The sequence below is a fragment of the Gaeumannomyces tritici genome (genome assembly GCF_000145635.1).
Source record: "Gaeumannomyces tritici R3-111a-1 unplaced genomic scaffold supercont2.2, whole genome shotgun sequence".
Taxonomy (NCBI): Eukaryota; Fungi; Ascomycota; class Sordariomycetes; order Magnaporthales; family Magnaporthaceae; genus Gaeumannomyces; species Gaeumannomyces tritici.
The window spans coordinates 589,524-613,302 of NW_008804546.1; the positions used below are offsets into that span (position 1 = coordinate 589,524).

A 23,779-nucleotide genomic window follows, 5' to 3' on the forward strand; every position below is an offset into this window, starting at 1 on the left:
GTGCACTGACAATGGCAGAGTGCCACCACAATAGCAACCACAATACGACTTGAACACCTGAATAGAGCTGGGATGGAGGCACTTTTATATAGTAGATATTTTGTTCAAAAAGAGCTGGAAAGCCCCTCGTGTCGGCGCGGCCTGCTTTCTGGTCTCGTATCTTCTCGCATCTTCTGTCTAGCCCGGCTTCTCCAGCTAGCCGAGCCAAGGCCATCATCCTGAATAACGCGTTTGCAGAGCATCAGCCAATTGGATTTTACAGCCTCACCGAGTCGCGCGCGCCCAAGTCGCGACCTCTCTGGAGCACTTTCTGCCCCAGCACAGCACAGCCGCAGAAACATGGACATCCTCCCGGCCTTCCTCAAGGGCGTCAGGGAACACGTCGTCGCGGGCGACGGCGAGACCCTGAGCCAGTGGCTCCTGGCCGAGCCGGACTCGCCACCTGTCTACTTCGCCCTGGGCCAGGAGCTGCGAAGGAGGTACCCCAAGGCCGGGTCCGCACTGCGGACCCTAATAGAGAAGAGCCTGCCCGAGGACGATGAGCCGCCAGAGAGCGGCAACACCCCCTGGGGCGGCTTCCACGCCTTCGTCCACGAGTTCCTGGTCTACTGGCGCGACGTCAACTTTGGGGACCTCATGGACGTCCACGAGCGGCTGCTCGCCTTGTCCACGTACGTGGCCCTCACCCGGACGCCTCTGGTCCTAGTCCTGGCACCCACGTGATACTGACGTCCACCATTCAGAGCATGCGTGTCCGCGCTCAAGCACCCGGGCCAGGGCAGCCTCATGGTGCAGACGAGCGTGTCGTACGCGCAGTCCATGGTCAAGCTGGTCGCCGTGCTCAAGTCGCGCCCGGACCTGACCACGGCCGCGGGCGGCAAGAGCGCGGGCGACGAGGAGGAGGTGAGGACATTTGTCGACGACGTCTTCGACCTCATCAACGGCATCTTCAACAACTGCGCCCTGGACCGCGCGCCCCTGCAGCCCGGCAACAAGAAGTCGGTCGTGTATCTGGTCGGCGCCATGGCCTTTCGGTTGCTATTGGTTGTGAGTTTCCCTCCTCACACAACCCCTCTCACACCCTAAACATATGAACTAACCCGGCCACACACACCCACGCACACAGACGGGAAAGCCGCTGACGGCCTGGACCCTCATCACGGGCGCCGAGCGCGCCCCGGCCCTCTCGCTCTTCCCGGCCGCCCAGCGCGTGACCTGGCTGTACTATCTCGGCGTCGTCATGTTCCAGAACGACCACTACCCGCGCGCCGTCTCCGCCCTGTCGTCGGCCTACCGCCAGCTGCCGCCGTCGCTGACCAAGCAGCGCCGCCTCGTGCTCACCCACCTGATCCCCGCCAACATCCTCTCGGGCCGCCTGCCCTCGGCCGAGCTGCTCGCCCGGCCCGAGGCCCGACAGCTCGCCCCCGTCTTCCGCCCCTTGGTCGCCGCCATCCGCAAGGGGAACTTTGTCGCCTTCCAGCACGCCATCGCGGCACGCCAGGACTGGCTGCTAGAGCGCGGCCTGCTGTTCCCGCTCATGTACCGCGCCCGCCCGCTGCTCTGGCGCTCGCTCACCCGCCGCGTCTTCGTGCTCACCTACGTGCCCGACGCGGACACGGGCGGTTCGAGCCGCAAGGCCGTCACTTTGGATATAAAGTATTGTCTTGTCCTTGTCTCACACACATTGCCCCCCTCCCCCCTTTCATCTATGATCCACGGCCGACCAGACTGACAAATGCCAACCAAACCCCCCACGCAGCGCCGTCCACGTAGCGGCAACCTACCAACAGCGCCTCCTCGAGGGCTACGTCCCAGCCGCCCCGCACAGGGGTAGTGGCAGCAGCCACTTTGGCGGCGGCGGCGCCAACCCGCTCCTCATGCGCGCCCTGGCCAACAACACGCCCCAGCCTCCCCCGGGCACGACGCTCGTGCCGGGGCCGGGCGCCGGGGCCGGCGGGCGGCGGTGGCGGCTGCGCGCGCACGAGGGCCTGCTGTGGGGCAACCTGCCCGCCGCCTACGAGCACGTCGAGGAGGCCGTCATGGGCCTGGTGGCCCAGGGGCTCGTCAACGGCTACGTCTCGCACTCGGCCCGCAAGCTCGCCATCCAGGGCGCCCGCGCCGCGGGCGACGCCGGGCCCGCCCTCGCCGGCTGGCCCGCAAACGTGGCCGACATCATCGCGGCCAGGATCGAAGAGTCGGGCGTCGACACCGAATGGGTTCCCGGCTGGGTCAAGTGAAGGGGGAGGGGTTCCCGAGGTGCCGGGATGAAGATAAACACGGAAGGCGAGCAAGGAGGTGACAGATCTATGGTAGTTTGATACCCCCACACGAGGACTTGATGAAGAAGTGTTTTTGTTTACCCACGCGGCGTCAAGCCGTCCATACATAGTCGAAGGAGCATTGGCGTCTAGTCTAGCACGTTGTATGATGCAAAAGAGACACAACTCCTGTGCTTTGAAGCTACCTAAAATGTTTTCATTTGTGCAAAATAAGATTTCCGAGCTTCCTATCTACAACTCCCGATGTCCCCCTCATGTTTTTCCTGTTTTTCCAAAAACCAACACAAAAAGGGGCTGGTATATTCATCATCCGAAACCGTTCATGTTGCGCCGAGATTGCGGGGTCGGTGTCCGCGACGGGGTGACCAAATGAAGCAAAAGGGCCTCGAAAGCGAGGAATGAAGCAGGAAGAAATGTTGTGGTAGCTGTGGCGACCATCAAAGAAAAAAAAAATCGGAGGACCAGAATGCCACTCCAGATCAAAACACCAAAGTCGGTGTGGGGTATAGAAGGTTGCGGTTTCCTGAATCGAGGATGGAAGAGAGGGGCAGGAAGGGAGATACATAGGTATCGAAGAGAAGGGGTCTGCGAATGAGGATCACTCGGCGAAGAAGATGCTAGGTGACTCGCCTCACGAGATAGAAACAATAAACACTACCACTTGGGTGGGCCATATATGGCAAAGGGAGGAAGATAGTAAGTAGATGACATGAACTGGTACCGGAAAAGGAGGCAGGTATATAAACACCACCACCAAGGAGAAGGGGTTGAAATGGCCTGTGGGGTTTGTGAAAGCAAGGAACAAATCCCATGAACGCGGAGGCATGAATATAGGAGCGCATCAAGACTTGACAAATGTGACAAGGGTTGAGCACAGAAAGGTACAGAATGTGGCAAAAGTGAAGTGGTAAAGTATGTTCGTTTCTTGCTGGTGTCCAGCAGAGCATTGTCAACAATGAATCCAAAAAAGAACTGGTAGTCGACGTTATCTCATCAGAAGAAATGGGTGAACGACAGACAAGGTATTGCTCGAGCGAGGTGGGAGGAGGGCGGCTTGACCAGCAACCGAGCAAAAAACTTGGCTGTCGATCCAGACCAAAGGGGTATTCTCAAAAAAAAAAAAAAAGGGTTTAAGTTTAGTGAAGTCGAAAGAGGGCTCAAAGTCGAGGAGCAAAAGTAGAGCCGAAGCAGCATAACCGGCGCATGCTTGCTGGGCATAGTTGTAGAAGCGAAGAGGAAGTCAAAGAAGCCCAGCAGGGTAGTAGAAAGATGTGGCGCAGCGTAACTAGTACATCCAGGCCGCAGCGACAATGGCGACAATGAGCCCGGCGACGGCGGCTCCGCCCTTGTCCCGACTGACTCCATCGTTCTTGGACTCGGTCGGCTGTGGGGCCGACTTGGTAGTGGAGGCAGTGAAGATGCTGCCCGGGGTGGTGGTCGGGCGCATCATGGTGGTGCTTGCCGTCGTCCCGTTCTCCTGGAAAATACCAGGGTGGACGGTAGGCACCGACTGGGAGCTCGATGAGCTCGTCGGCTCCTCCGAGGACGAGGAAGACGTTGTCGCCGAGGCTGTTGAAGAGCTCGAAGAGCTGGTGGTTGGCGGCGGCGTCGTGCTGGTCGAGGTGGTAGTCGGCTTGGGCGCGGGAGGAGGCGATGTGGTCGTCTTCTCGGGCTCGCCGGTCGAGCCGTCCGTGTTAAAGACGACGATGTTGGCGCTCGAGCCCTTGGGGATGGTGACGACGCAAAAGTCGGCACCGCCAGCACCCGTTGCCCTGTTGTTGCTGGTAACACCCTTGAGGCCCGACTTGGAGGGGTCGATCTCGCAGGGGAGGCCGTTGCAGCCGCCGCCGTTGCACTCAATCTTGACGCCGAAGCTAGGCTTGGTGCCGGCGAACTTGGAGTCCTGGTAAATGGGGTTCCAGCTGATCTGGACATAGCTGGAACCGTCGGCAACCGTGTTGGCGCCGGCCACGTAGGGAGCCCAGTTTCCGACGGGGTTGGCGTCGGAACCCCAGATGCAGCCCTGGGCAGCAGAAGTTCCGGGAGGGTTGATGTAGAAGTGGGCAGCGGTGCTGGCCCAGTAGCTGGGGTCAGGGACGGCAAGGACCGAGGAGCCGCTCACCTCGGTGGGGATGAGCATGGCCTCGTTACCAGGCAGGACTGTCTGGCAGAACGAGACGACCTTGCCGCACTTGTTGACGGCCGTGACACTGCCCGTGCCATCGATGCAGTAGGGCTTTTCAGGGAACGGCTTGACGGCCTTCCCGTTGTCACAATACAGGCCACCGCTCATCGACTCGGAGACCTTGTAGGACGTGTTGGGCTTCCATTGGGCCATGACCTTACCGGGCTTGCAGGCGATGGGGCAGTACATGCCCGACTTGCAGGCCTGGTCTGGAGACATGGCGAAGCCCTTATTCATCATGTTGCTGGTCACGGCGACCAGGTCCGAGTCATCGGGCAGCGAGCAGTCGCCGCTCCTCTTGTCCAGGCTGGCCTCCTCGGCCGGCGCCGTGGTGACGCCGAGCTCCGGGACCGACATAGGCGCAGAGATGGCATCAGTGCGCGCGACGTGGCCATGGGCGTGATGTCTCCTCTCGTAGTGCTGGTGTGCCATCCGGTGGGCATGTGTTGCGCCAACGAACTGCTGCGCACCAAAAAAGATGGCGGCCGTGGCCGCGCTTAATGTCGTCGTCTTCATCGTGAATTTCGTGAGGCCGGTATATTCGGCATAAACTGAGTGAGCGTGATAGGGTTCCGCGCCTCCAGTCGTGCGCGCGCAACGACACTCTGGTTCGCGGATCTCTCCTTGGTCGTGGTCGATGCCCTGCAAGGGGTCTCAGGTCAACGGCTGTTCGCGAGACAAGGGTCGCTTGCGTTCCAGCTCGGGGAGCGGTTCGAGGAGCGACGCTCGATTCGGGGTGTCTCACAACACTAAGCCTGCGCACCAAGAGGGCTCGGGCTCAGGCGCCAAGGCAAGACTGCAGGATGCAGGTCGAAAAAACAGCAGCAAGCGGCCGGAGCGCAGGTGGGCTAAGGAGCGTCAGGGGCAAATATGCCGTGGAAACAAGCAGTGAGAGCAGGCGACGTCGAGCGTCGAAAGGCAAGATATTCGCGCAAGAAGGGAACGCACACAAACGAGTGACTGACTATGCAGAGGGGAGGGAAGGAAGAGGAGGAGGCCAGCAGATGGTCGGGGCACGGGCGGCGGGCATGCTAGGTATAGCTCCTGGCTTGCGACTGCGACGGGACGGCAGGGGAGCGTCGCGCTCGCAGACACCCCCCTGGACGGGCGCCATGGCATCGGCCGTCCAACGGTGGGCCGTCGGGGGAGAGGGGTTGTGCCCTGGTTGTGGTGTTCCTGGCAGGGCCCATCTCGCTGCTGCTTGATCCGCTTGGCCAAGAAGCCCCCATGTGGCCCAGAAGGCCCAGGCCCTCTGCGCGTGGGAAATTTGGGCTTTCACCCATGCACCCATCAGCCCCATCGTCGACGGCCGAAGGGGGGGTCTCCAGACGATGGCCACCCTGTGACGGGCCTTCATGACAGAGGCGAGACCACAATCAGGGCGCGGGCGGGTTGGACAAGTGGGCGACGGCACGCCGAGCCAGCAGCCAATCAGGGCTGCCACTCATCTCGGCACAACATGAGCGCCAGATGAGCATCGCCAGGGGCAGCGAGGGCAGAGGCCAATGGGGGGAGGCAGTGAGTGTGGGGCCGCAGGGCAAATGCAGGAACCAGCCGGATGAAAGACTGGAGGACACCACCAACACCGCCGACACCCTTCCTTCCCCTCCAGACTTCTGCAGCGCCATTTCTACCGAACCCACGCTAACGACAAGCCCGCCGCCCGTTGTCCACACAGACTTTGTCGAACCCGCCAAAGAGAGATTTGCCCAAATGGTGGCAATCCCGTCCCATTTAATTAGAAAGCTGTTGCGCCAGATTGTTTCGCAGCCACCTGCTGTGTCCAGCATTATCCACTCGGTCAGTCCTCGGTGGGGATCCTCGATGGTCTGTCTGGACTCACACAATGAATAGAGGGAAAAGAGCCCGAGAACCCAACAAAACCCGCACCACGATTGCGCCATGTGGGCGAGCATTATGGAAGCCTGCAGGCTTGGGCAGCCCAGCATCTCATCACAATTCGGCCCCGAGAGTGTTCTAAAAGCAGCCCAACATGCGCCCGAGGTGTTGTCAGACGTGCAGCTATTTTTTTTATGTTTTTTTTTTATCAGCGTGTCGCGTCGCCTGCACAGCGAAGTGCAAAGTTGCAAGCGCGGTTGGCGAAATGCGTCGATGCAACGCGACGAAACCACAGAGTCTCCATCCCCCACCCACCGCTTCTTTGGAAACCACCTCATTTCCCAGGCTGCAACAAGCCCCACCTCCCTGTCCATCCGGGCTCCCCTGTCCCGCCACGTTGGGACGAAAAAAAAGGAAACAGAAGAAGAAAAAAAACAATGATGCGGGGGAAGGTTTGGTCAGAAGAGTGCCGGCGACTGCTTTCCCTAATCCGACCACCATTGATCAATCGTCTTAACTCAGGCAGCGATCTGCCGACCTGTGGTCGCTCATAATATCCTGGCCCGATTTGCAAATTGCCAGACGCCCATGGCTCAACTACTCTTCGCGAGGCGCCGACCATTGGACTTCGATCTACGGTGTCGGTCCCGCAGGGCTGTTTTTTTGTTGCAGCTGCTTGAGTCTAGGCTCCTCCTGGTCTTGAGATGGCACTCGCTCAAGCTGCCGAGGCTCCTATCGATCGATCAGCCGCGGACTCGGCTGCTCGTCAGCAGCTTTTTGCTGGTCGCGAGGGCCAGCAACGGGCCTCGATTCCAGGATCCCTGTGCAATGGATCCCCGGCCCAACCGCGGGTGCACGGGCAACCTCAAGTATCTTATTTGCGTCGCAACATTTGCACCTTCTCTTCCCGGTCGACCTATCCCTGCTTCCCCGAATCAGTCTGCCTTGTGCGGTGCTGGTCCCATGTCTGTGTCCGGAGAGCACAGTCGCCGCATCTCAAGCGTGATGCGCTTTGGGCAACCAAGGGGGGCTTTGCCTCCACATCCACTCCAAAGTTGACGAAAAGATCAGCCAGCTGGTCGGTCCAGGCACATGACATGGCAGGACTCCAAGCCAGGCTCTAAGCTTTGGCCATCCGCCCTGCGTGATCTGGGCGCCCTGGTCTCACGATTTACTCCGGACGTCCAGTCGTCAGTCCCCCACGGCGATCGGGGCCAGGCGTTGGCGATCCCTTGCTCCCGGAGTCGGAATTCAATCAGAGCACGGCCGGGGCATACGCTACCCGATCAAGGAAAGGAAGACATCCCGCTGTCACCGGCGGCCCTTGACGATAGGGTCGCCTGCAAGTGATGACAGGAATGAATACCCTCTTCTTGGCCCGACCGAGACTTGCAGGGAGGGACGGACTCCAGCTCCATTGTGTTAGGGCTGAGCAGAATGTACCAGCGCGGTTGGCAATGTGTGCCATGGCCAACGGCCTGGCCTCCCTTGGCTTGCGCGGCAGCCAAGTCTTCAAGTGATATGTGGCTACGTCGACGCCGACGGCATGTGCTCCAATGTAGTGACATGCTTGACTGAGCAATCCCCGGTCAGCGTCAGGCTGAGCTGAGCGCTGCCGGCATCTTGGCTCCGGTGGGTGCGTGCATGCATGCGCTGGCAGCCGAAGGAGTTGATTCCTGCCAACGTCCACTTGACCAATCCTTCTAGGTATTCCCAGTCGGGCATGGATGCGTGCTCTGTGATCGAGGAGCTGTCTGCCGCAAGTTGTGGCTGGGTTTGGGTGGCCTTCACTTGAGGTCTGGCGGGTTCGATCTCTCGGCTGCGATTTTTGTTTCTTTCTTTGGAAATGTTTTTTTCTCTCGCCATCCCGACTGGAGACGTGAGCTTCTCTATTTTTTACGCCGCAGACGTGCAGCTTCGTGTAATCTAGGATCCATCGGCAGCCACCTGTACGTGGTCGGTGGTCATCCCTTGGTGGTCATCCCTCATGCAACCACTACGTATGAACGACCAACGGCACTTGGGCGCCCAGATTATTTTGAGCGCGGCAGAGCCAAAGTGCCGGGCACAGCCCCAGCTCTCACTTCAAAATCCACATGACGCTCCCACAACGCCATTCCTAGCGTGTCTAATGTGCCAATCAGCGTCTCTGCGTCGCTTAGCCCACCAGCCGCGCTCCGCGCTTGTTGGCCAGTTAGCGCCGTTAGAATTCCGGAGCCCAGCGTTGCCGTTGTAGTGCTGACGACAGCCAGGCTGATGGCGGAGAGCTCGTAGTCCGGCAGCTCACTGCCTACACCAACTCGCCGCAGCTTTCCGGATTCGAACAGATGCTGCACGCGTCGGGCTTGGGTGCGGCTCCCATGCCTCCGGGATAGGAGCACGCGATGGCTTATGTGGTGGACGAGGGCATCGATATCGTCTCGATGCTTTGTATAAGATAGCTCCCATGGACCTTCTTCAACTTTTCCATAATCTCTCTCTATCATCATCACCATCATCACATTTGCACTCCAAGCAAAGCAAGCCATCAACCCATTCGCTCAACTTTCCATCATCAGCTTGGTCTAATCATAATAACACACACAACATCTTTCATCGATTTTCTCTCACTCTACCTTTCTTTCCAACCCGCAAATCTTTCAAAATGTACTTCGCTCCCGCCGTCGCTGTTACCATCCTGGCCCAGGCTGCTGCCGTCTTCGCCAGCCCTGTCAGCTCCAGCACCGGCAAGTCCACGGCAGCCTCGACTACCGCCCCGGCGCCCCCTGCCGACACGGGCCTGAGCCTGACGGCCAGGCTCAGGCTCGCCGACACGGCGGCCGACAGGTTCGCGCTCCTGCCCGACGACAAGCAGTTCATTTTCGACTTCAACCAGAAGCAAGCCAACCCGGGCAAGGGCGGCGAGCTCGTGGCGGCCAACCGCAAGACCTTCCCGGCCCTCGTGGGCACCGGCGCCGGCATGGCCGTGGGGCGCGTCAACGCCTGCGGCATGAACACGCTCCACGTGCACCCGCGCGGCGCCGAGCTCCAGGTGGTGGTCCAGGGCCGCCTCATCACCGAGATGGTGCCCGAGAACGGGGTCAACGACGCCAACGGCAAGCAGCGCGTCATCCGCACCGAGCTGGGCCCCTTCATGATGACTCCCTTCTACCAGGGCAGCGTCCACACCCAGTTCAACCCGGACTGCGAAGACTCCGTCTTCGTCGCCAGCTTCCCCTCGGAGGACTTTGGCACCGGCCAGATCGCCAACGAGACCTTTGCGCTGTCCGACAACGTCATCGCCGCCACCTTCGGCCAGTCCATCAAGGGCGCCGACATCGACAAGGTCCGCGCCGCCATTCCCAAGAGCATCGCGCTCGGCGTCGAGGAGTGCCTGGTCAAGTGCAAGATCCCCAAGAGCCAGTAAACGACTGCTGTTTCTCTTTCTCTTGGTGGCGACGAGGTGATGACACGCGCCTTTTTTTTTTCACTCTCTGGATCGGGGGGCTGTTTAATGACATGACTGCGACGACTTTCTCATGAGAAGACGGCAGGGGGGAAATACTTGCATCTTGGAAGGGGTTAAGACATCAAATTACATTGGCGGAGGGGTTTTGGCATAGCATTGGGGGGGGTAATATCTGGCTTTGGCATCAGCATAGCATCATCTTTGAGTTCTCGTTTAGACTGATTTTACATCACCCATCATACCTACAGGATACCACGTTCATTTAATAGCCTAGGTTTTAGCATTTTAGCTTTCGACAACAAGGAGGTAGTCAGCTACATCAATCAAGGACATAGCGCATGATTCCTTCCAGACCTCACCAACTTAATATTTGAACTCCTGCTCAACCAGCTTCTCGCTCAGCATCCAGAGCTTCTCGGCATCCGCAGAGTCGACGGCCCGGGGGAGAATCTGCTGCGGGTCCGTCGTCAGGGAGCAGTCGTACAGCATTACGCCCTCCTGGCCGGGGAGGTCCGGGTCGAGCGCGGCGCGCAGCTGCGTCGAGCAGCCCTGCTGGATGTTCTTCATCGTGAGCACGTCGACCCCGGCGGCCGCGACCATCTCGCCCATCATGTCCGGCGGGATGTGCCGGGTGAGGTTGGTCATGATGACGCCCGGGTGCGACGCGTACGAGCGGACCCCGCGCGTCCCGGCCAGGCGGGCGTTGAGGGCGACAGAGAAGAGGACGTTGGCCGTCTTGGCCTGGCCGTAGCCGGCCAGGCGCGTGTAGGACCTGGCTTCGGAGAAGTTTGGGTCGTCGAACCGCACGTGGCCGAGCTTGTGGCCGGAGCTGGAGACGTTGACGACGCGCGCGCCGCCGCCGCCGCCGCTGCCCTGCAGCAGCTTGGGCGCCAGCAGGTTGGTGAGCAAGAAGTGGCCGACATGGCCGGCCGCGAACTGTATCTCGATGCCGTCGGCCGACAGGCCAAACGGGCAGGCCATGACGCCGGCGTTGTTGATGAGGGCGTCGATGCGCGGCACGGCCGGGTCGGCTAGGACCGCGGCGGCGGCGGCGCGCACGCTGGCGAGCGAGCAGAGGTCGAGCTCGACGAACTTGGTCGGCACGGCCGCGTCCACGGCGCGGATGGCTTCCAGGACCGGCTCGGCCTTCTCTCGGGACCGGCCGAGGAGCACGATCAGGGCCGGCGCGGCGTGGGCCAGCGAGATGGCCGTTTCGGCGCCTAGTCATATGTGCGGTCAGCTATGGCTGCCGGAGCGTGCTGTATAAGGGCGATGGGCTTGCTTACCTATACCGCCGACGGTTGGGCCAGTTATGAGGACTAGGTATTCGATGACAGCTGATGTCAGATGGCAAGAGACAAGAGCTGTGGTGACGATTTGCACCTACATATTTTGCCCCTGACTTGGGCGTCAAAGTGTTTGACGACATCGATGCCGGTGGTTTCAAAGTCGAACTTCATGTTGGCTACTGGCGATATTTCGAATCCGGTGGCTTTAATGCAGCATTATTCCAGACGGCGTACTTGTGCTGCTCCTCAACTTGAAAGGGGGACTTGGACTGGTGTTCAAGGGCAGTGAGAGAAGGGAACGACTCGATATCGGCTTGTATATGGTAGCTACCAAATACATATCATGGTCGGGCCCAACACGGGTACATCGGGACTTTTTTTCAAACCCCGTCCGATGCTTCGGCTCGGTGCCGTCACCGCCATCTCGGAGGAAAGGGGTATGGCGATGGGCGATAGCTAGGCATATTCCTAGCCGCCACGCGTTTACATCGGCCAAATCGGCCACGCCGTCCCGGCCCGTTCACGGTTGTTGCATGAACCCCGCAAGAGAGATGGTCAATAGGTCTAGACATAGCAAGGCGCCAGCTGGCCCACCCGGTCAAGACGGATATACTAGACATTATCTCCGGGCGGAGTGGCAGACATTTGAGGTTGAGGCTCGGACGGGAATCTGTCTGGGGTTCGATATTGGAGCCCGCAGCGAGCTGAACTGAGCAGAGGGTTGCCAAACAACCGCGTAGCCAATCACGAGGCGTGGCGCGGCCCAGTGGGGCTTGTTGCAGCGGGGATTGCACTGGTCCCTCCCTTAAGTCCGAGCTGTGGCTTGAATGCAGGCGGGTTGCTTGCTGTCCGGCCAGCGTGCGACCTCAGCCAAATCTCGCCTCGGAACCAAACATCGAACTCGTCGTGCAACGTCCCCTAGCTGGCCGCTATTGTCGCCCATGTCTGCTTGGTGAAACGAGTCATCTTCTAATCTTGCAACACCTAATTCCGCAGAGGCGTTTCCTACAAAGCAGCTGCCTGCCACCACGCCCGACCGCAAGCGCCGGCAATTGGAATCTGTTCTGCGCGTGTTTGCCGCAACGAAAAAGGTCCATCCAGCCTGCCCCGGAGCTTGCGCGTGTGGTGGAGCGTCGCTCTCGTAATCGCGCCACAGGGTTCAGCCACGCCGCCTCCCTGTCCTGCTCAGGTGCCGGCGCCAGCTTTCTTGGTAAGTTGTTGGAAGGAGATGTGATGATAGGCTGCTATGCATTTCCCTTCGTTCTGTTACTTCCTTTGTTTATTCTGCCTTGATCATCCCATGCAAGTGGAGCCTGGGAAGGTAGGTCTCTCTCACGTAGCGTCTGATGCCCGCTGGCGCCCGTCCACCTACCATTTGGCCTCCCGATGTAGTTGTCGTATACCACCTGCACGCCTTTCGCGTGCATATTCACAGACTCTCTAAAGCCCACCATTATGATTATGGGCTGCTCAACCTGTTTCTTCTATCCCCTCGAAGCATCATAGCGGTGCTAACACCTAACCACGTAATAGGATGAGACTACTGTTGGGCTCACCCTGACCCACACATATTCGGCAGCCCTACCCCTGAAGTTGGCTGAGTGTGTACAGCACCGGTACAGGATATCGCCGTCCTATAGTCCAAAAAGGACCGGCTTCCATCACCAAGCCGATATGTCGGCCGCCCAGGCCGTTCCGCGTGCTGCAGCGGCAAAGGGGAGCGCAAAACCGAACGCAAATAAGGGAGCGCAGAACCAGAATTCTCCCAAGGTGTACGCCCAGCTACATTTCGAGTTCAGCGATGGCAAAGGCTACGACATGGCCACTCTCCAATCCACAGACGGCAACACCAAACTTGCCCTGGACCCTGACGGCCAACTGAAATGGGAACTTGGTCTGGGGGCCTCTCTGAAGTTCAACTGTGGAACCCCTAGCGATGGTATGTTGGAGTTCCCCAAGCGTACTTGAGCCGCCGGCTGCAAGTGTACAGTTCACTAATCCTTGTGTTTTGCGATATTAGAAACGTCATATATCGCTCGTTTACCGAAAGGCTTCCATGTCATCATTGATCCAAGTGAGTATCTCCGTCTTCCCCGCTATTGGCCGGCGCTAGTGCCTCCCAGGCACATTTCCGTTCGATGCGCTGACCAAACCGGTGAAACTAGAAAAAGGAGAGAGGTTCATCGTTGGCCATGTCGGTGGGACCGGTCGAGATTTTTGGTACCGCAGTGTGGCAGAATTCGTCCCTCACCTGCTATGGCTGAGTGCTCCTGCACCTCACGATCGAGCGAGATGCTCGTGTGAGCCATGCAAAAAGATGCTGGGAAAGCCCAAGGCTAAAGAGACCAAGAAGGCAACCGCGGCAGCCAAGCGTAAGGCTGCCGCCACCGCCGCACCGCGCACAGCCCCCGCTTCTGCCACACCCGCCGCTGCCAGTACTTCTTCGACAGCCCCGGCAGGAGCTGCTGCGGTGGCTGCCAAGGCGACGGCGGCTCCTACCGAGAGCCCCGTACCAACATCCGCACAACCTGTCCCTCCCACTCCTGCGGCTGTAGCCATCCCCGCCGAGGCCCCAGTAGAGCATGTGGATGTTCCGGACCATTCTATATACCGGGTGGGGGAGATGGTGTGGTTTGGTTCACAAACAGGGGTTTGGAGGCTCGGGGTAATTGCAGCGCCGCACCGCAGCACCGGAACGCCGTCAACAGACACATGGGTTGTCGCACCGCTGGGCCACGCGATGCTCAGGCAGGAGAGCTGCACCAAGTCGGCCGCTGAGATGAAGCCGTTCCTCGCCTTCAGCCTCCCGAGCATCGACGTGCCGCAGCTGCAGGGTATGACGTTTGCCGAGGTGGACTGGGCGTCCTTTGTTCAGCAGTACGCCGGCTCGGACCCGCACAAGCGCCAGGTCGCCGGGCTCGAGGCGTCCAAGATAGCAGCAAAGGACGCCAGCGTCTCGTACAGCACCTTCAACCGCACCGCCGACGGCTACGGCGGCGTCTTCCTTGGCCCCGAGCTGGTGCGGCTGGGCGACGGCGTCCGGGTGCGGCGGTACGTCGGCGAGCTCGACGGCGGCGTCGACATCATGGAGGTCAAGCGCATCACCGACGCCCCCGGCGGCCAGCACCTGACCTTTTCCGGCGACGTCTGGCGCCTGCATGTCTCGCCCTTCGAGGCGCCGCCGCCCCCAGCCTCATCCCAGCCTGCCGGCCCTGTCTTTGTCCGGCAGCTCGAGACGTATAACGAGGTCCTCCGCCTGCAGGGCGGTCGCGTCGACTGGGTCCTAGTCGAGCAGGGCGCTGAGAGGCCCGAGGAGGACGTGCACGGCCGCTTCTACGTCACGTTCGACCTGCTGCCCGAGATGCGCGACAGCGTCGTGGCCGACAACCCGCCCGAGGACGGGACCGCGCTCCTCAACCTCCGGCTCCGGCCCGGGGAGACCTTCTACCTCGGACGGAGGGAGAGTCGCAAGGCCACCTTTGGAAACTCTCTCTGCGTCGATTTTGGCGTCGGTCGAGGTATTGTTGAAGGCTGAGTCTCTGCGTCTTGTGCGGGATTCCCTCAGCGTTGGTTAGATAGACGGGTGTGTTCTGGGCTAGCGGTACGTGTGACGTGGCGTTCAATGAGGCCTGTTCTGAGTTAATGCTAGTGAAGAGGCGCATGGGTAGGATATCCTACGTAGAAAGAAACGAATACAACTTCGGGAAAATGCCTCGGGCGGCGGTCTCGCCAGTGCTTTAATAGCGTTGCTAGCTCGGGTAGAAATGGTGATATAATCACAACGACTCTACCTTGAATCGTTCACCGCTACCAATCTTTTCGACCCATAACTCGGCGACATAAACCAACCCCGTTTCCGAGACGTGCGGGAGGAGCTCGGCCTCATCCGTCACCGAAACGCTGATCTTCCACTGCTCGCCACAGATTTCCGAGATAGTGTAGCCTGGTATGTAGGCTATGCCGGTGCTCGATGGAATTTTATACCGTAACAATTGTTCTGACCTGGAACGCTTGAGAAAATACTTGTACGCTTTCGGATGCTCCGCACCAGTCATCAGTTGCCCAACCCAGCCTTGTTCCCAGGTCAGAACGAGCAGCACATCCACGCTCGTCTTGTCCACCGGAACGGACAAGGCAAGCACGATGCATTGGTCGCCCGTTGGATGAAACCCAAGACGCCTTACGCAATCCAACGGTGTTAGATCAAAGGGGTTCCCCTTTATCCACCACGGCATCAGATTTAAAAATGGGAGGTAAACGCCGTCTGTCGCAGGGTCTCGACGCTGGGGTGAATCTGGTTGCATGCTGATGAACACATCTCGCTGGAGCGTATCTGCCAGCCACTTGGTGGCCCGCGAAGTTACGGTATCGCCTGGTCCGATGGTGAAGATGGGCAGAGCCAGATCTCTGGTGAAGCGACAAGGTTGGATCTTTTTGAGGTAAATCCCGTAAGTAATACCTCTTCGGTGATCGCTTGCGAGGTGAAGCACATATCTTCTAACGTGACCCGAGTCGCTGAAGAGTTCGTCTGGCGGCAGCGATCGACCACCTGGCTCGTCAAGCTCGGCAGACACCATCTCCGCAATGCTGATTACGTTCGCATCTATAATGTGGAGGTCCTGGACTGTTGCGATGGCGCCTACGCGAGACATAAGGCCCGAGTCAATACTTTTGCAGTGCTCGAAATCATCCGGGGAGGCGGCGAATAGACTGTAGGGAGGTTTGGGTAGGACCGAAGGGCCGTAGCGGGGGAGGGAATCCCAGCAGAGGATGCTGAGATCGGGGTTCTGCTTGATGATCTCCTGCTGGAGACGCAGGAAGGCCTTGTCCCGCTCGCCGTAGAGCGGGGGCAGGTTGACGTCGAAGAGGCCGAAGAGAGAGTAGGCCCTGTCCTCGACGCGCGTCGTCGTCCTCCCCGCGGCCCACGACATGCGCTGGGCCACGCTGAAGGCCGAGAGCTCGTCCGGCCTCAGGAGGGCGGTGAGGTGGATATTGGTGAACTCGGAGATATCGATGGCGAACCCGGCCTTGGTGCCGACGTTGCGCCAGGCCGAGTCGTAGAAGATGACGGTTGCCGGGGCCAGAAGCTCCTGCAGGGTCCAGCCTCGGCCGAACCACCTGGAGCGCCTCAGGTGGTCGACAACCTCGGCGCGGGTCAGGCCCCGTGACTTTGGCGCCGGCATGTCCTCGATGTAGGCATAGCATACTGCCGCCTCCTTGTACCAGAGGAACATGGAGTTGATGGCCTCGCTCAGCTCAGCGCTGCTGGACTTGTCGATGCAGCATGAATCGATCCAGGCGTAGTCGTATCCGTGAGCCAGTGCTTTCTTGCACATTCCCTCCACCTTCCTGTACCCGTTTTTGGCCTTGGCCGAGTTGGAATCCCCTTGCATGTCCTTGAAGAGGACTTCGTCTGTGCCCCAGGTGTGCGAAAGGATTGCGTACGGGGGAACCTCGGCCAGGTCCTGGAACTCCCTGAGACGGTACGTGTTTGTGTTGATGAGATACATGTTTCTTCTGTTGAAAATGATATCGGCTCCACGGCAGAGGGATTATTTCGACGGGGCAAAATGGCTTTTCGAGGAGTTGGATGTGTTGGTAGGTACCGAGGTAGGCACCTACCTAGGCAGCTGGCATCAGATAATCACTAACACAACAACCTGTAGAGGGAGACTGTGCTGTTTGGCAACGGCGCTTCGAAGCCGCCGAAGGACGAGAGATGGCGGATATCTCAAGACATGGCGCTGCTAGGAAGAGGTAAGGCTACGTGCGGGGCGGCTTGGGAGGAGGTGATGCCGCTTGGCGGGACTTGCAGCTGCTACAGGCTGGCTGGTTGGCCACACAGACAACATTGGTCGACCCCGCCACACTTCAAAACGATATCTACGACGAAAATGTTGGGTACCATTACCGGACCCGAAGTGCATTTGGGGCCCGCGAAAACACGCTGGGCAGAGGAAGACGGAGAACCCGGCGGCACTTTTACGAACACATCGTGACTGACCACTGCCGCCGCTAGCATGCCGAAGCGGCGAACCGGACCGGAGGGAAGAGTGCATGAGCATAGGTGGGCTCTTGACGGTTGTGCCTCGCTGAAAGATTGTGTCTAACATTTAGGCTGTGTGTCAAAGGATGCATTTTTGCTTGCCAGTTATACAAACAAGCCTTGGATAGTTGCTCAAGTGGTATGATTTTTCCATGTTCGTCTAATCTCTCTTATTTCTTGTTTGTTCCCTTTTTTCCCTTTTCTTTTTTATTCGTCTTTCTTACCCTGCCCGTTTTTTTTTCGCCTGGGGTCCTTTTTCGGGCCAAGGCGATGACAGGGCGAAGAGCCCATGTGCCCGCCAACCCTTATCGCACTGTACCGTGGAGCAGCCTCCCCAACCGTGGCTCTGGGTCCCGCACCCTCCATGCAGGCCCTGCCCGCTCTTTCGAACTCTTTTTTCGGGCCTTTTCCTATCCACCACCCACAGCGCACAGCGTGTCCCGCCGCCGCCCAGGCCATCAAGCGGCCCAATCAACCGCGGGCGGTGATTTTCAACTGCCCGCTGCCCGATCCGTCCAATTGGCAATTGGCAATTGGCATCCATCCGTCCCTCCCAGCTGAGAGCTTGGACGCTGTGACGCACCGAGCAGGTCAGGTCCCAGCGGCCTGGGCCGACCAAGACCGGTCTGCTGGGAAACCATTCTTCGTCTTCTTCTTTGCCAGCCACGCCCACCACAAAAAATAAAATATAGAAATAGTAGCAGAAAAAAAAATAGAAATAGGAAAGCTCACGGCACTGACAATTTCGTTCAATCCTTGGGACCTTCTATAAGACTGCCGTCTTTTTTGTGGCGGGCGTGTTAGCCGGTTGGGTTCCGAGCGGGCGGTTACCGACATGGAGCGAAAACAAAAAAGCAACGACTTAAATCTTTTTTTTTTTGTTTGCATTACAAAGACATTTGTGGCTAGCTCCAAGACAAGGCCAGGCCACCCCCTTTCCCGTCAACTTGTAGCCTCGAATGACAGTTCCCTTCTCGAAACGCTCTCGCTTGGCACAAATGCTTGGTTCGGGGTCCCGAAACATACATGCACGAAATTTGCCATTTTTTTCGGGTCGCGCGCTCCAGCCCGGCGGGTACGTACCCGTCCGTAGGCCAAACCGTCGGGTCGAGGATCAGAGAGGCTGTACATGCACGCACCGCATTGGCAGACCAGCACGGCTAGCGTCTTTGGGTTGTCTTGCGCATTGTCTTTCTTGCGAGTAACAACCAGCATTGGTGTCATTGAAAAAGTACCATAAAATCGTCTCGTGTATTCGTTCATGCTCGTCGGATGTTTTGAGTAGATGCCTGGTTCAACCAACATGACGTGAGAGGTCTTCTCTTAATAGAAAAAAAAAAAAGAAAAAAAGAGAGAGACACAGCTCGATATGCCAAGTGGTTGAAACCCAGAGAATAGACAATATGTAGTTGCAATAATAAAAAAGATCAAACAAGAATCAGCACTCCAAAAAAGCCATCCAAATCAAATCGCTATCGCTGTAAAGCCCCCCAATGACTCCATCTCCGTATCAACACCTCCTCGTTGGCCTTGTCGGCCAGAATCACCCGAATCTCAAGCTCGCCAGTTTTGCTTCGATGCTCTGGACAACGGCCGGGTCTGGTTCGGGCTCGACTTTTTGCGGCAGTAGGCGTGGGCACTGGTCGCACTTCTCGTGTGAGCATTTGCTGCACTCGGCGCCTGGCTCGGCAGCCGGTAGGAACTTGGTCTTGCAGCAGTGGCATTGGTAGTGCGGGATAGAGTTTGGTCCAAACTCGTCTCCCGGATAACCGTATGGGTACTTGTCCTTCTTGGCCCTGATCGGTGAAGGAAAGAAAAGGTTAGCGAGCGCTACTCCCCTGGACAAGCAAGAGGAACAAGTGGAACAAGGGGGCGAGCGATGGGGTGGCAGCGGAACATACGGGTCGCGGGGACAATCCGTGCAACGGGCGTGCGAGCAGTTGCTGCACGCCTTGTTGGAGCCCTGGAATAGCGCCAGACACACGTGGCAAGTGCGGCGCACACGCTGGCGCGGCTTCTTGTGGATGAGGTCCTGGCCGCCCGACTTGGCCGGCTTCCGGAGCACAATATTCTTTTCGCGCAGCGGGTCCGAGTAGTCAGGGATTATGGGCGCGTTCTCCCGCTGCTCCTTGAGGATGGCGGCCCGGTGGATCCGGCTCGCCACCAGCTGCTCCTCGGTGCGACGCGGTGGGTAGTGGACGCACTGCCGGCACCACGAATGCTGGCACTTGGGACACTCCTTGGTCGGCCCGAACTGCGTCGTGCACACATGGCACTCCCGCCGCACGCGCATCCGGATCGGCTTGTCCACGCGCAGGGCGTGGCCCTCGGTCGAGTGCCATTCGCTGGGTTTGATCTCCAAGCCGTACCTCTCGCCCAGCCGCCGGGCGCGCTCCTCGTGGATCTGAGCACGCGGGATCTTGACTGAGCCTGGCAGGTCAATGATCTTGGGCCTGGGTGGTAATGGCTCGCTACAGGTGCGGCGGGTGTTAATGGGCCACACATAGTAGATTCCAAGCGATATCGAATATCCCCAGATACGTACCTGACCGCGGGCTTGGGCGCAGTGGTTGAGGGGCCAGCGGTGACTATAACTGAAGTAGGCACCATGGCTGACTTTCGCTTGTCCCTCTTGAGCACCGTCTTCATCCTGGACAAGACCTTGCCCAGCCCCTTCTTCTCCTTCTCCCGGGGCCCTGAAGGCCCCGACTGCGCCTGTGAGCTCATCTTGAAGTGACGGAACCACGCCACACGGTGGCGTATAAGTTGTTTGTAGTGATGCTAGTAGCAGCGGTAGTAGTGTACCGGTCCTGTCGATTCGAGACGACAGAACTAGAGGCAGGCAGGTAGGTCGATGTGGAGCCCTGGTATCCTTCAAATCCCGAGTGAGCACACTTGGAGCCGACACTCTATGACGAGACCAGCTACTCTCGAGAGCTTGTCGTCATATTCCACAGTCTGTTGCTGGGCGGACAGAGAACCTAGAACCAATGGCCGGGAAGAAGAAAAAGCGCTTGGCAAAAAAGAGGCGGTTGTGGCAGGTTGGGCGGGGCGGAGAGTTGGATGCACAAAATCGATTGCGTCGTTGCGAGTGGTTTGGATTTCCGGTTGTTTGGTTGATCCCCGCCGTTCGACCAAGTCGGCCCAGGCCCGTCCCGAACAAAGCCTGTCCAGGATGTTAATTCTTGCTGGGAGTTGCACCGGCAAGCCGAGACAGACAGCAAGCAACTAGATGATTCAATGGCAGGAACCGAAAGGGGGAACTGTTGCTTGTGGGTTTCGCGATTTCCTCGTGATGGCCGAGGCTGGAAACAGGCTTCTCCACCAAAGTAAAAAATAAAGAAGGAAAAAAAAAACCAACACGGGCAAGATGGCTTTCCTTCGGCCCAGAGGGAGGGGGTTTGGACGGGATGGGACGGACGGGATGGGGAGAGGGGGATAGAAGAAGTCGGGGAGCAAGACTCGCAGGCGGCGGCAGGGAGCAGGCCAGCGAGCTGCAAAGGGTCCCAGCTAGGGGGGACAGGCTAGGGAAACGCAGATGCCAGACCGAGTGGGTGGAGCAGCGACCCAGAGATGAGGGCCAGGCTATCGTTGTTTGCGGGATAGCGCTGCAGGCTGGGTGGGCAGGTGGCTCCGCTCTGCCCGGGGACCATTAAAACATTTACTGTGTAGAAAGCCGCTGGCGACTTCCATGTTGAGGCGAGTACCAAAAAGCAAAAAGTGGAGGGGCCAGCCAACGGCTCGTTTCGAGGAGCTCTCATCATGTTTAACCCACCCAAATGGTAATCCCTAGAGGGTTAGAGGGTTAGGTGGACACGTGCAATCGTAATAGGCACACGCCCACCCAGTAGGTATTCTGCACCCAGGCAGTCAACACTAGGCAGTCAACACTAGGCAGTCAACACCGAGCTCCTATGTACCTCGGTATCTCGATACCCGAAAACTCTGGACGAATATCTCCAAGCCGTCTCGACGCAGACATGGGCGGCCAGTCGATCCCGCCCATTCCCCTCCCAGCCGCCCACGCAACTGGGTGCGTGTTGCATTGCACGACACCGCACCACCGGCCGCCTCCAATCATCCCATCGGGGTCCCCCTCGCCACGTATCGCGACCAAAGTGGACCTTTTTCTGTATTCTTGAGGGGTGCCAGCTGCATACCAACTACTAGTAGCTGCAGCCACGGCTGGGGCAACATGCATCCTGCAGCAGCGACGCCGGTGACCGTCGGCGCTCTTGGCCCCGAGGACATGGGCTCTATTATGTATTTTTTTTCCCCCCTCTTCTTCTTCTTCTCGTCCTGTTGTCCGTCTGCCGCCACCTCCATGCCATGTCCCCCATCGCCGCCCGCCCGTGGGCCCATAGCGGGCGGAGGGTGGTGGTACCGTTGACGTAGTGGCCCCCCCAAGACATTGAGGCAGTTAAACTTTGGGTAGACGGCCGGCTGAGTTTTTGCTGCGATGCAGAAATGATGTGTCCAACCAACACTACCACCCCCGCTCGCGGCAGGCTTGACACCACCACCCAGCCCTTGAATCCATGGTGGTGGAGGGCAAGTGCCGTTCCGGGTGTGGGTGGCGGTCGGCACTGCCTCTCCCAGGAGCTGGGAGCTGGCAGCTGGGAATTGGCACCGCCAGCGAAAAAAAAAAAAGCCAACGATACAAACCTGACTCCCAGGGCCTGTCGCGTCGCTGAGAGGATTCACGGTTCTAACCATCTGGCTTAGCGAATAAGAGGATCGCTGTGTCTGACGCCGCCAGACGGGTATGTTTTCTTCTCCTTTTCTTTTCTTTTTCTTCCTTGTTTGCTTTTTTTCTCCCCCTTTCCATTTTGGGAGCATGAACCGATGGCCTGGGACACAGTCCGTCCCCCCCCCGGGCCTGTAGGGCCATCTCAGCGGCCCACCCACCCGCCAATCCGGGTGTCTTGGAAAACAAATGTCCCACTTAAGGGCAGCGCACAGAGTCTCGGGCTTTGAAGGCTTTGCCGATATAGAACAGGGCGCTACGCCGTGCGCCGTATCTCCAAAGCACACGGAGAATGTTTTGCTACAAGAGGATGTTCCCCCGAAACCACCCCTGCCCTGAGTCCCCAGAAGCCGTCGAACTTGGCATTGCCCAAAGCTCGACCTCGGCCACTGCTGTGGAGCATCAGCACCGTCGCCCGGCAGAGGGGGGGTGAGCGCAAAACATAGCGAGCTAATTCGGCCGAGATAAACGTCGCCGGGATCTTCCTCGAACCCGGCTGCCCGGACGTAATTGATTGGGTTTGCTGACCAGAGCAACCAGCCCTCGGACCAGGTGCTTTCCATATCATGCCCAAGACTCGAGACACTGTTTTGCCTTTTGTTGAAGTTGGGCCATGAGTTGATGCTGGTGTCGGGGTGCTTTCCCATGCAGCGGCTGGCTGGTATTTTGTTTGGCGCAAGCTAACGGGCTTCCTCCTGCATGGTCCCCCGCACCCCATGCAAACGGCGAGCAAACGGCCGTGCCCTGTAGGCCTGCCCTCTAGTTGGTGTCCTCCCAAGACATCATCCCATAGTGGCTGCGCAGCCATCGCGCGCCAGCCCAGCCCAAACTCCCCTAGCCTCGGGCACCATCCACTAGTAGACACCGGGTGCAAGGGAGGGAGAATGAGATTTGGGAGCTGCGCAGCCGGCGATCGCTCAAGCGCACCATGAAGACCGGGGACCATTCCGGCGGACGGGGTGCTGGGAGGCTAGAATTGCTGTTACGGGCATCGTCCTGCGCTGGTCTTGCGTCACTCACTCCCTTCCCCAGCCCCGGTTCCATGGACATCTGGGCGATGGACGACCAGGCAAGCTAGCAAGGCGACAAGTAACCGGTAAGTAGACGGCACAATAAAACAGCACCATCGGTCCCGAGTCCAAGCCCAAGCGGGTGGCAGCATTTTCAACTAAAAGACGCTGCCGCCTGTTGGGGTTACGTCGCCTGGCTGCGAGCTGAGGTGCTGGCCTCTAGGCCAACCAAAAACTGGAGAGCGACCCGAATAACCGGCCCTGGCTGGCTTCCCGTTTGCGCTGCATGCACACGAAGCCTGCAGTCCGTCCGTTCCCCTCCCTCGGGATTTGAACCCGCCTCCACTTTAGCGACGATTCCAGCCAAGCAAGGACAGTGCCGGGCGACCTGTTCCGGCAAGCGCGCCATTTTGTTCTGGTGGCCCACCCACCGCCTTGGACTTGAACCGGGCGGCTCGCATCATTTATTGTGCAGCAGCACAAAAGCTCTTGATCACCCGCCTGCCGTCCCAGTTTGGCGGGTTCGAGTGGAAACGCTTGGCCGTTGGCTGCCACTTGGATGCAGAGCACGCAGTCCACCTGGACCAATCCGGTGCTGGCCTCATCGACGCTGCTGCATGTAGCGTTGATTGCGAGCGCTTGTTGTTTCCCTTCCGCTTCTTCCTCCTTTCTTTCCACTTCCAAGCCCACTTCTTTCTCCTCCTTGCGGAAACGGGGAGTTCGGCCGAGACCACCCCGTAACCACCCTCCATTTTGAGCGTCGTGATGAGCCCAGGCGAATCTGCCCCGCCAAACCAGCAAAACACAACGTAACGTGCATACCGTACCACGCCAGAGCCACCACAAACGCCCACATATCTATCTATCTCTGCGTGGTTGTGTTCCATCACGTAACTGTATTGGTTCTCCTAAAACCTGCCTTTCTTGACGCACACC

The 23,779-nt window shown here is 58.7% G+C and overlaps 11 protein-coding genes across 12 annotated transcripts; 5 read left to right on the forward strand and 6 right to left on the reverse strand.

The window, feature by feature from the left end:
* Nucleotides 1–339: 339 nt before the first annotated feature.
* Nucleotides 340–2,237, forward strand: GGTG_02740 (hypothetical protein; the record flags this gene model as incomplete). Its single annotated transcript, XM_009220515.1, has 4 exons — nt 340–671; nt 744–1,047; nt 1,127–1,656; nt 1,760–2,237. The coding sequence occupies 4 exons, from the start codon at nt 340–342 to the stop codon at nt 2,235–2,237; spliced, it is 1,644 nt and encodes a 547-aa protein (XP_009218779.1).
* Nucleotides 2,238–3,406: 1,169 nt separating this feature from the next.
* GGTG_02741 (hypothetical protein) lies at nt 3,407–5,273 on the reverse strand. Its single transcript, XM_009220516.1, has one exon. The coding sequence runs from the start codon at nt 4,978–4,980 to the stop codon at nt 3,565–3,567; it is 1,416 nt and encodes a 471-aa protein (XP_009218780.1). The 5' UTR covers nt 4,981–5,273; the 3' UTR covers nt 3,407–3,564.
* GGTG_02742 (hypothetical protein) lies at nt 5,102–5,356 on the forward strand (the record flags this gene model as incomplete). Its single annotated transcript, XM_009220517.1, has 1 exon — nt 5,102–5,356. The coding sequence occupies one exon, from the start codon at nt 5,102–5,104 to the stop codon at nt 5,354–5,356; it is 255 nt and encodes an 84-aa protein (XP_009218781.1).
* A 1,775-nt stretch (nt 5,357–7,131) lies between these two features.
* Nucleotides 7,132–7,653, forward strand: GGTG_02743 (hypothetical protein; the record flags this gene model as incomplete). The annotated part of the gene is made up of 2 exons (XM_009220518.1): nt 7,132–7,268; nt 7,392–7,653. The coding sequence occupies 2 exons, from the start codon at nt 7,132–7,134 to the stop codon at nt 7,651–7,653; spliced, it is 399 nt and encodes a 132-aa protein (XP_009218782.1).
* A 17-nt stretch (nt 7,654–7,670) lies between these two features.
* Nucleotides 7,671–8,801, reverse strand: GGTG_02744 (hypothetical protein; the record flags this gene model as incomplete). Its single annotated transcript, XM_009220519.1, has 2 exons — nt 7,671–8,073; nt 8,388–8,801. 2 exons carry the CDS (start codon nt 8,799–8,801, stop codon nt 7,831–7,833), a joined length of 657 nt encoding a protein of 218 aa, XP_009218783.1. The 3' UTR covers nt 7,671–7,830.
* Nucleotides 8,802–8,947: 146 nt separating this feature from the next.
* On the forward strand, nt 8,948–9,709 carry GGTG_02745 (spherulin-1B; the record flags this gene model as incomplete). The annotated part of the gene is made up of 1 exon (XM_009220520.1): nt 8,948–9,709. One exon carries the CDS (start codon nt 8,948–8,950, stop codon nt 9,707–9,709), a length of 762 nt encoding a protein of 253 aa, XP_009218784.1.
* Nucleotides 9,710–9,995: 286 nt separating this feature from the next.
* GGTG_02746 (hypothetical protein) lies at nt 9,996–11,502 on the reverse strand. Its single transcript, XM_009220521.1, has 3 exons — nt 11,139–11,502; nt 11,038–11,070; nt 9,996–10,971 (listed from the first exon to the last, which is right to left on the reverse strand). Exons 1-3 carry the CDS (start codon nt 11,209–11,211, stop codon nt 10,115–10,117), a joined length of 963 nt encoding a protein of 320 aa, XP_009218785.1. The 5' UTR covers nt 11,212–11,502; the 3' UTR covers nt 9,996–10,114.
* A 414-nt stretch (nt 11,503–11,916) lies between these two features.
* On the forward strand, nt 11,917–14,881 carry GGTG_02747. 2 transcript variants are annotated; one of them, XM_009220523.1, is made up of 4 exons: nt 11,917–12,250; nt 12,574–12,979; nt 13,061–13,114; nt 13,206–14,881. In XM_009220523.1, the coding sequence occupies exons 2-4, from the start codon at nt 12,715–12,717 to the stop codon at nt 14,573–14,575; spliced, it is 1,689 nt and encodes a 562-aa protein (XP_009218787.1). In that variant the 5' UTR covers nt 11,917–12,250; nt 12,574–12,714; the 3' UTR covers nt 14,576–14,881. The 2 variants fall into 2 exon arrangements, with proteins under 2 accessions (XP_009218787.1, XP_009218786.1); XM_009220522.1 differs by lacking the exon at nt 11,917–12,250 and adding an exon at nt 12,264–12,361.
* GGTG_02748 (hypothetical protein) lies at nt 14,080–16,813 on the reverse strand. Its single transcript, XM_009220524.1, has one exon. It carries the CDS (start codon nt 16,548–16,550, stop codon nt 14,817–14,819), a length of 1,734 nt encoding a protein of 577 aa, XP_009218788.1. The 5' UTR covers nt 16,551–16,813; the 3' UTR covers nt 14,080–14,816.
* A 1,467-nt stretch (nt 16,814–18,280) lies between these two features.
* On the reverse strand, nt 18,281–20,164 carry GGTG_02749 (hypothetical protein). The gene is made up of 3 exons (XM_009220525.1): nt 19,632–20,164; nt 18,988–19,557; nt 18,281–18,882 (listed from the first exon to the last, which is right to left on the reverse strand). The coding sequence occupies exons 1-3, from the start codon at nt 19,811–19,813 to the stop codon at nt 18,630–18,632; spliced, it is 1,005 nt and encodes a 334-aa protein (XP_009218789.1). The 5' UTR covers nt 19,814–20,164; the 3' UTR covers nt 18,281–18,629.
* Nucleotides 20,165–23,307: 3,143 nt separating this feature from the next.
* GGTG_02750 (hypothetical protein) lies at nt 23,308–23,595 on the reverse strand (the record flags this gene model as incomplete). The annotated part of the gene is made up of 1 exon (XM_009220526.1): nt 23,308–23,595. One exon carries the CDS (start codon nt 23,593–23,595, stop codon nt 23,308–23,310), a length of 288 nt encoding a protein of 95 aa, XP_009218790.1.
* Between the last annotated feature and the right edge of the window lie 184 nt (nt 23,596–23,779).

Coding starts and splice junctions, on each gene's coding strand:
- GGTG_02741 (XM_009220516.1), bottom strand. CDS start 4,980: ATGAAGACGACGACATTAAGCGCGGCCACGGCCGCCATCTTTTTTGGT.
- GGTG_02746 (XM_009220521.1), bottom strand. CDS start 11,211: ATGAAGTTCGACTTTGAAACCACCGGCATCGATGTCGTCAAACACTTT. Junction 11,071..11,138: donor CCAAGTCAGGGGCAAAATAT/GTAGGTGCAAAT, acceptor TCGAATACCTAG/TCCTCATAACTGGCCCAACC. Junction 10,972..11,037: donor CCCAACCGTCGGCGGTATAG/GTAAGCAAGCCC, acceptor ACATATGACTAG/GCGCCGAAACGGCCATCTCG.
- GGTG_02747 (XM_009220522.1), top strand. CDS start 12,287: ATGCATTTCCCTTCGTTCTGTTACTTCCTTTGTTTATTCTGCCTTGAT. Junction 12,980..13,060: donor CTGTGGAACCCCTAGCGATG/GTATGTTGGAGT, acceptor TTGCGATATTAG/AAACGTCATATATCGCTCGT. Junction 13,115..13,205: donor CCATGTCATCATTGATCCAA/GTGAGTATCTCC, acceptor CGGTGAAACTAG/AAAAAGGAGAGAGGTTCATC.
- GGTG_02748 (XM_009220524.1), bottom strand. CDS start 16,550: ATGTATCTCATCAACACAAACACGTACCGTCTCAGGGAGTTCCAGGAC.
- GGTG_02749 (XM_009220525.1), bottom strand. CDS start 19,813: ATGAGCTCACAGGCGCAGTCGGGGCCTTCAGGGCCCCGGGAGAAGGAG. Junction 19,558..19,631: donor GCGCCCAAGCCCGCGGTCAG/GTACGTATCTGG, acceptor CCGCACCTGTAG/CGAGCCATTACCACCCAGGC. Junction 18,883..18,987: donor ACGGATTGTCCCCGCGACCC/GTATGTTCCGCT, acceptor TTCACCGATCAG/GGCCAAGAAGGACAAGTACC.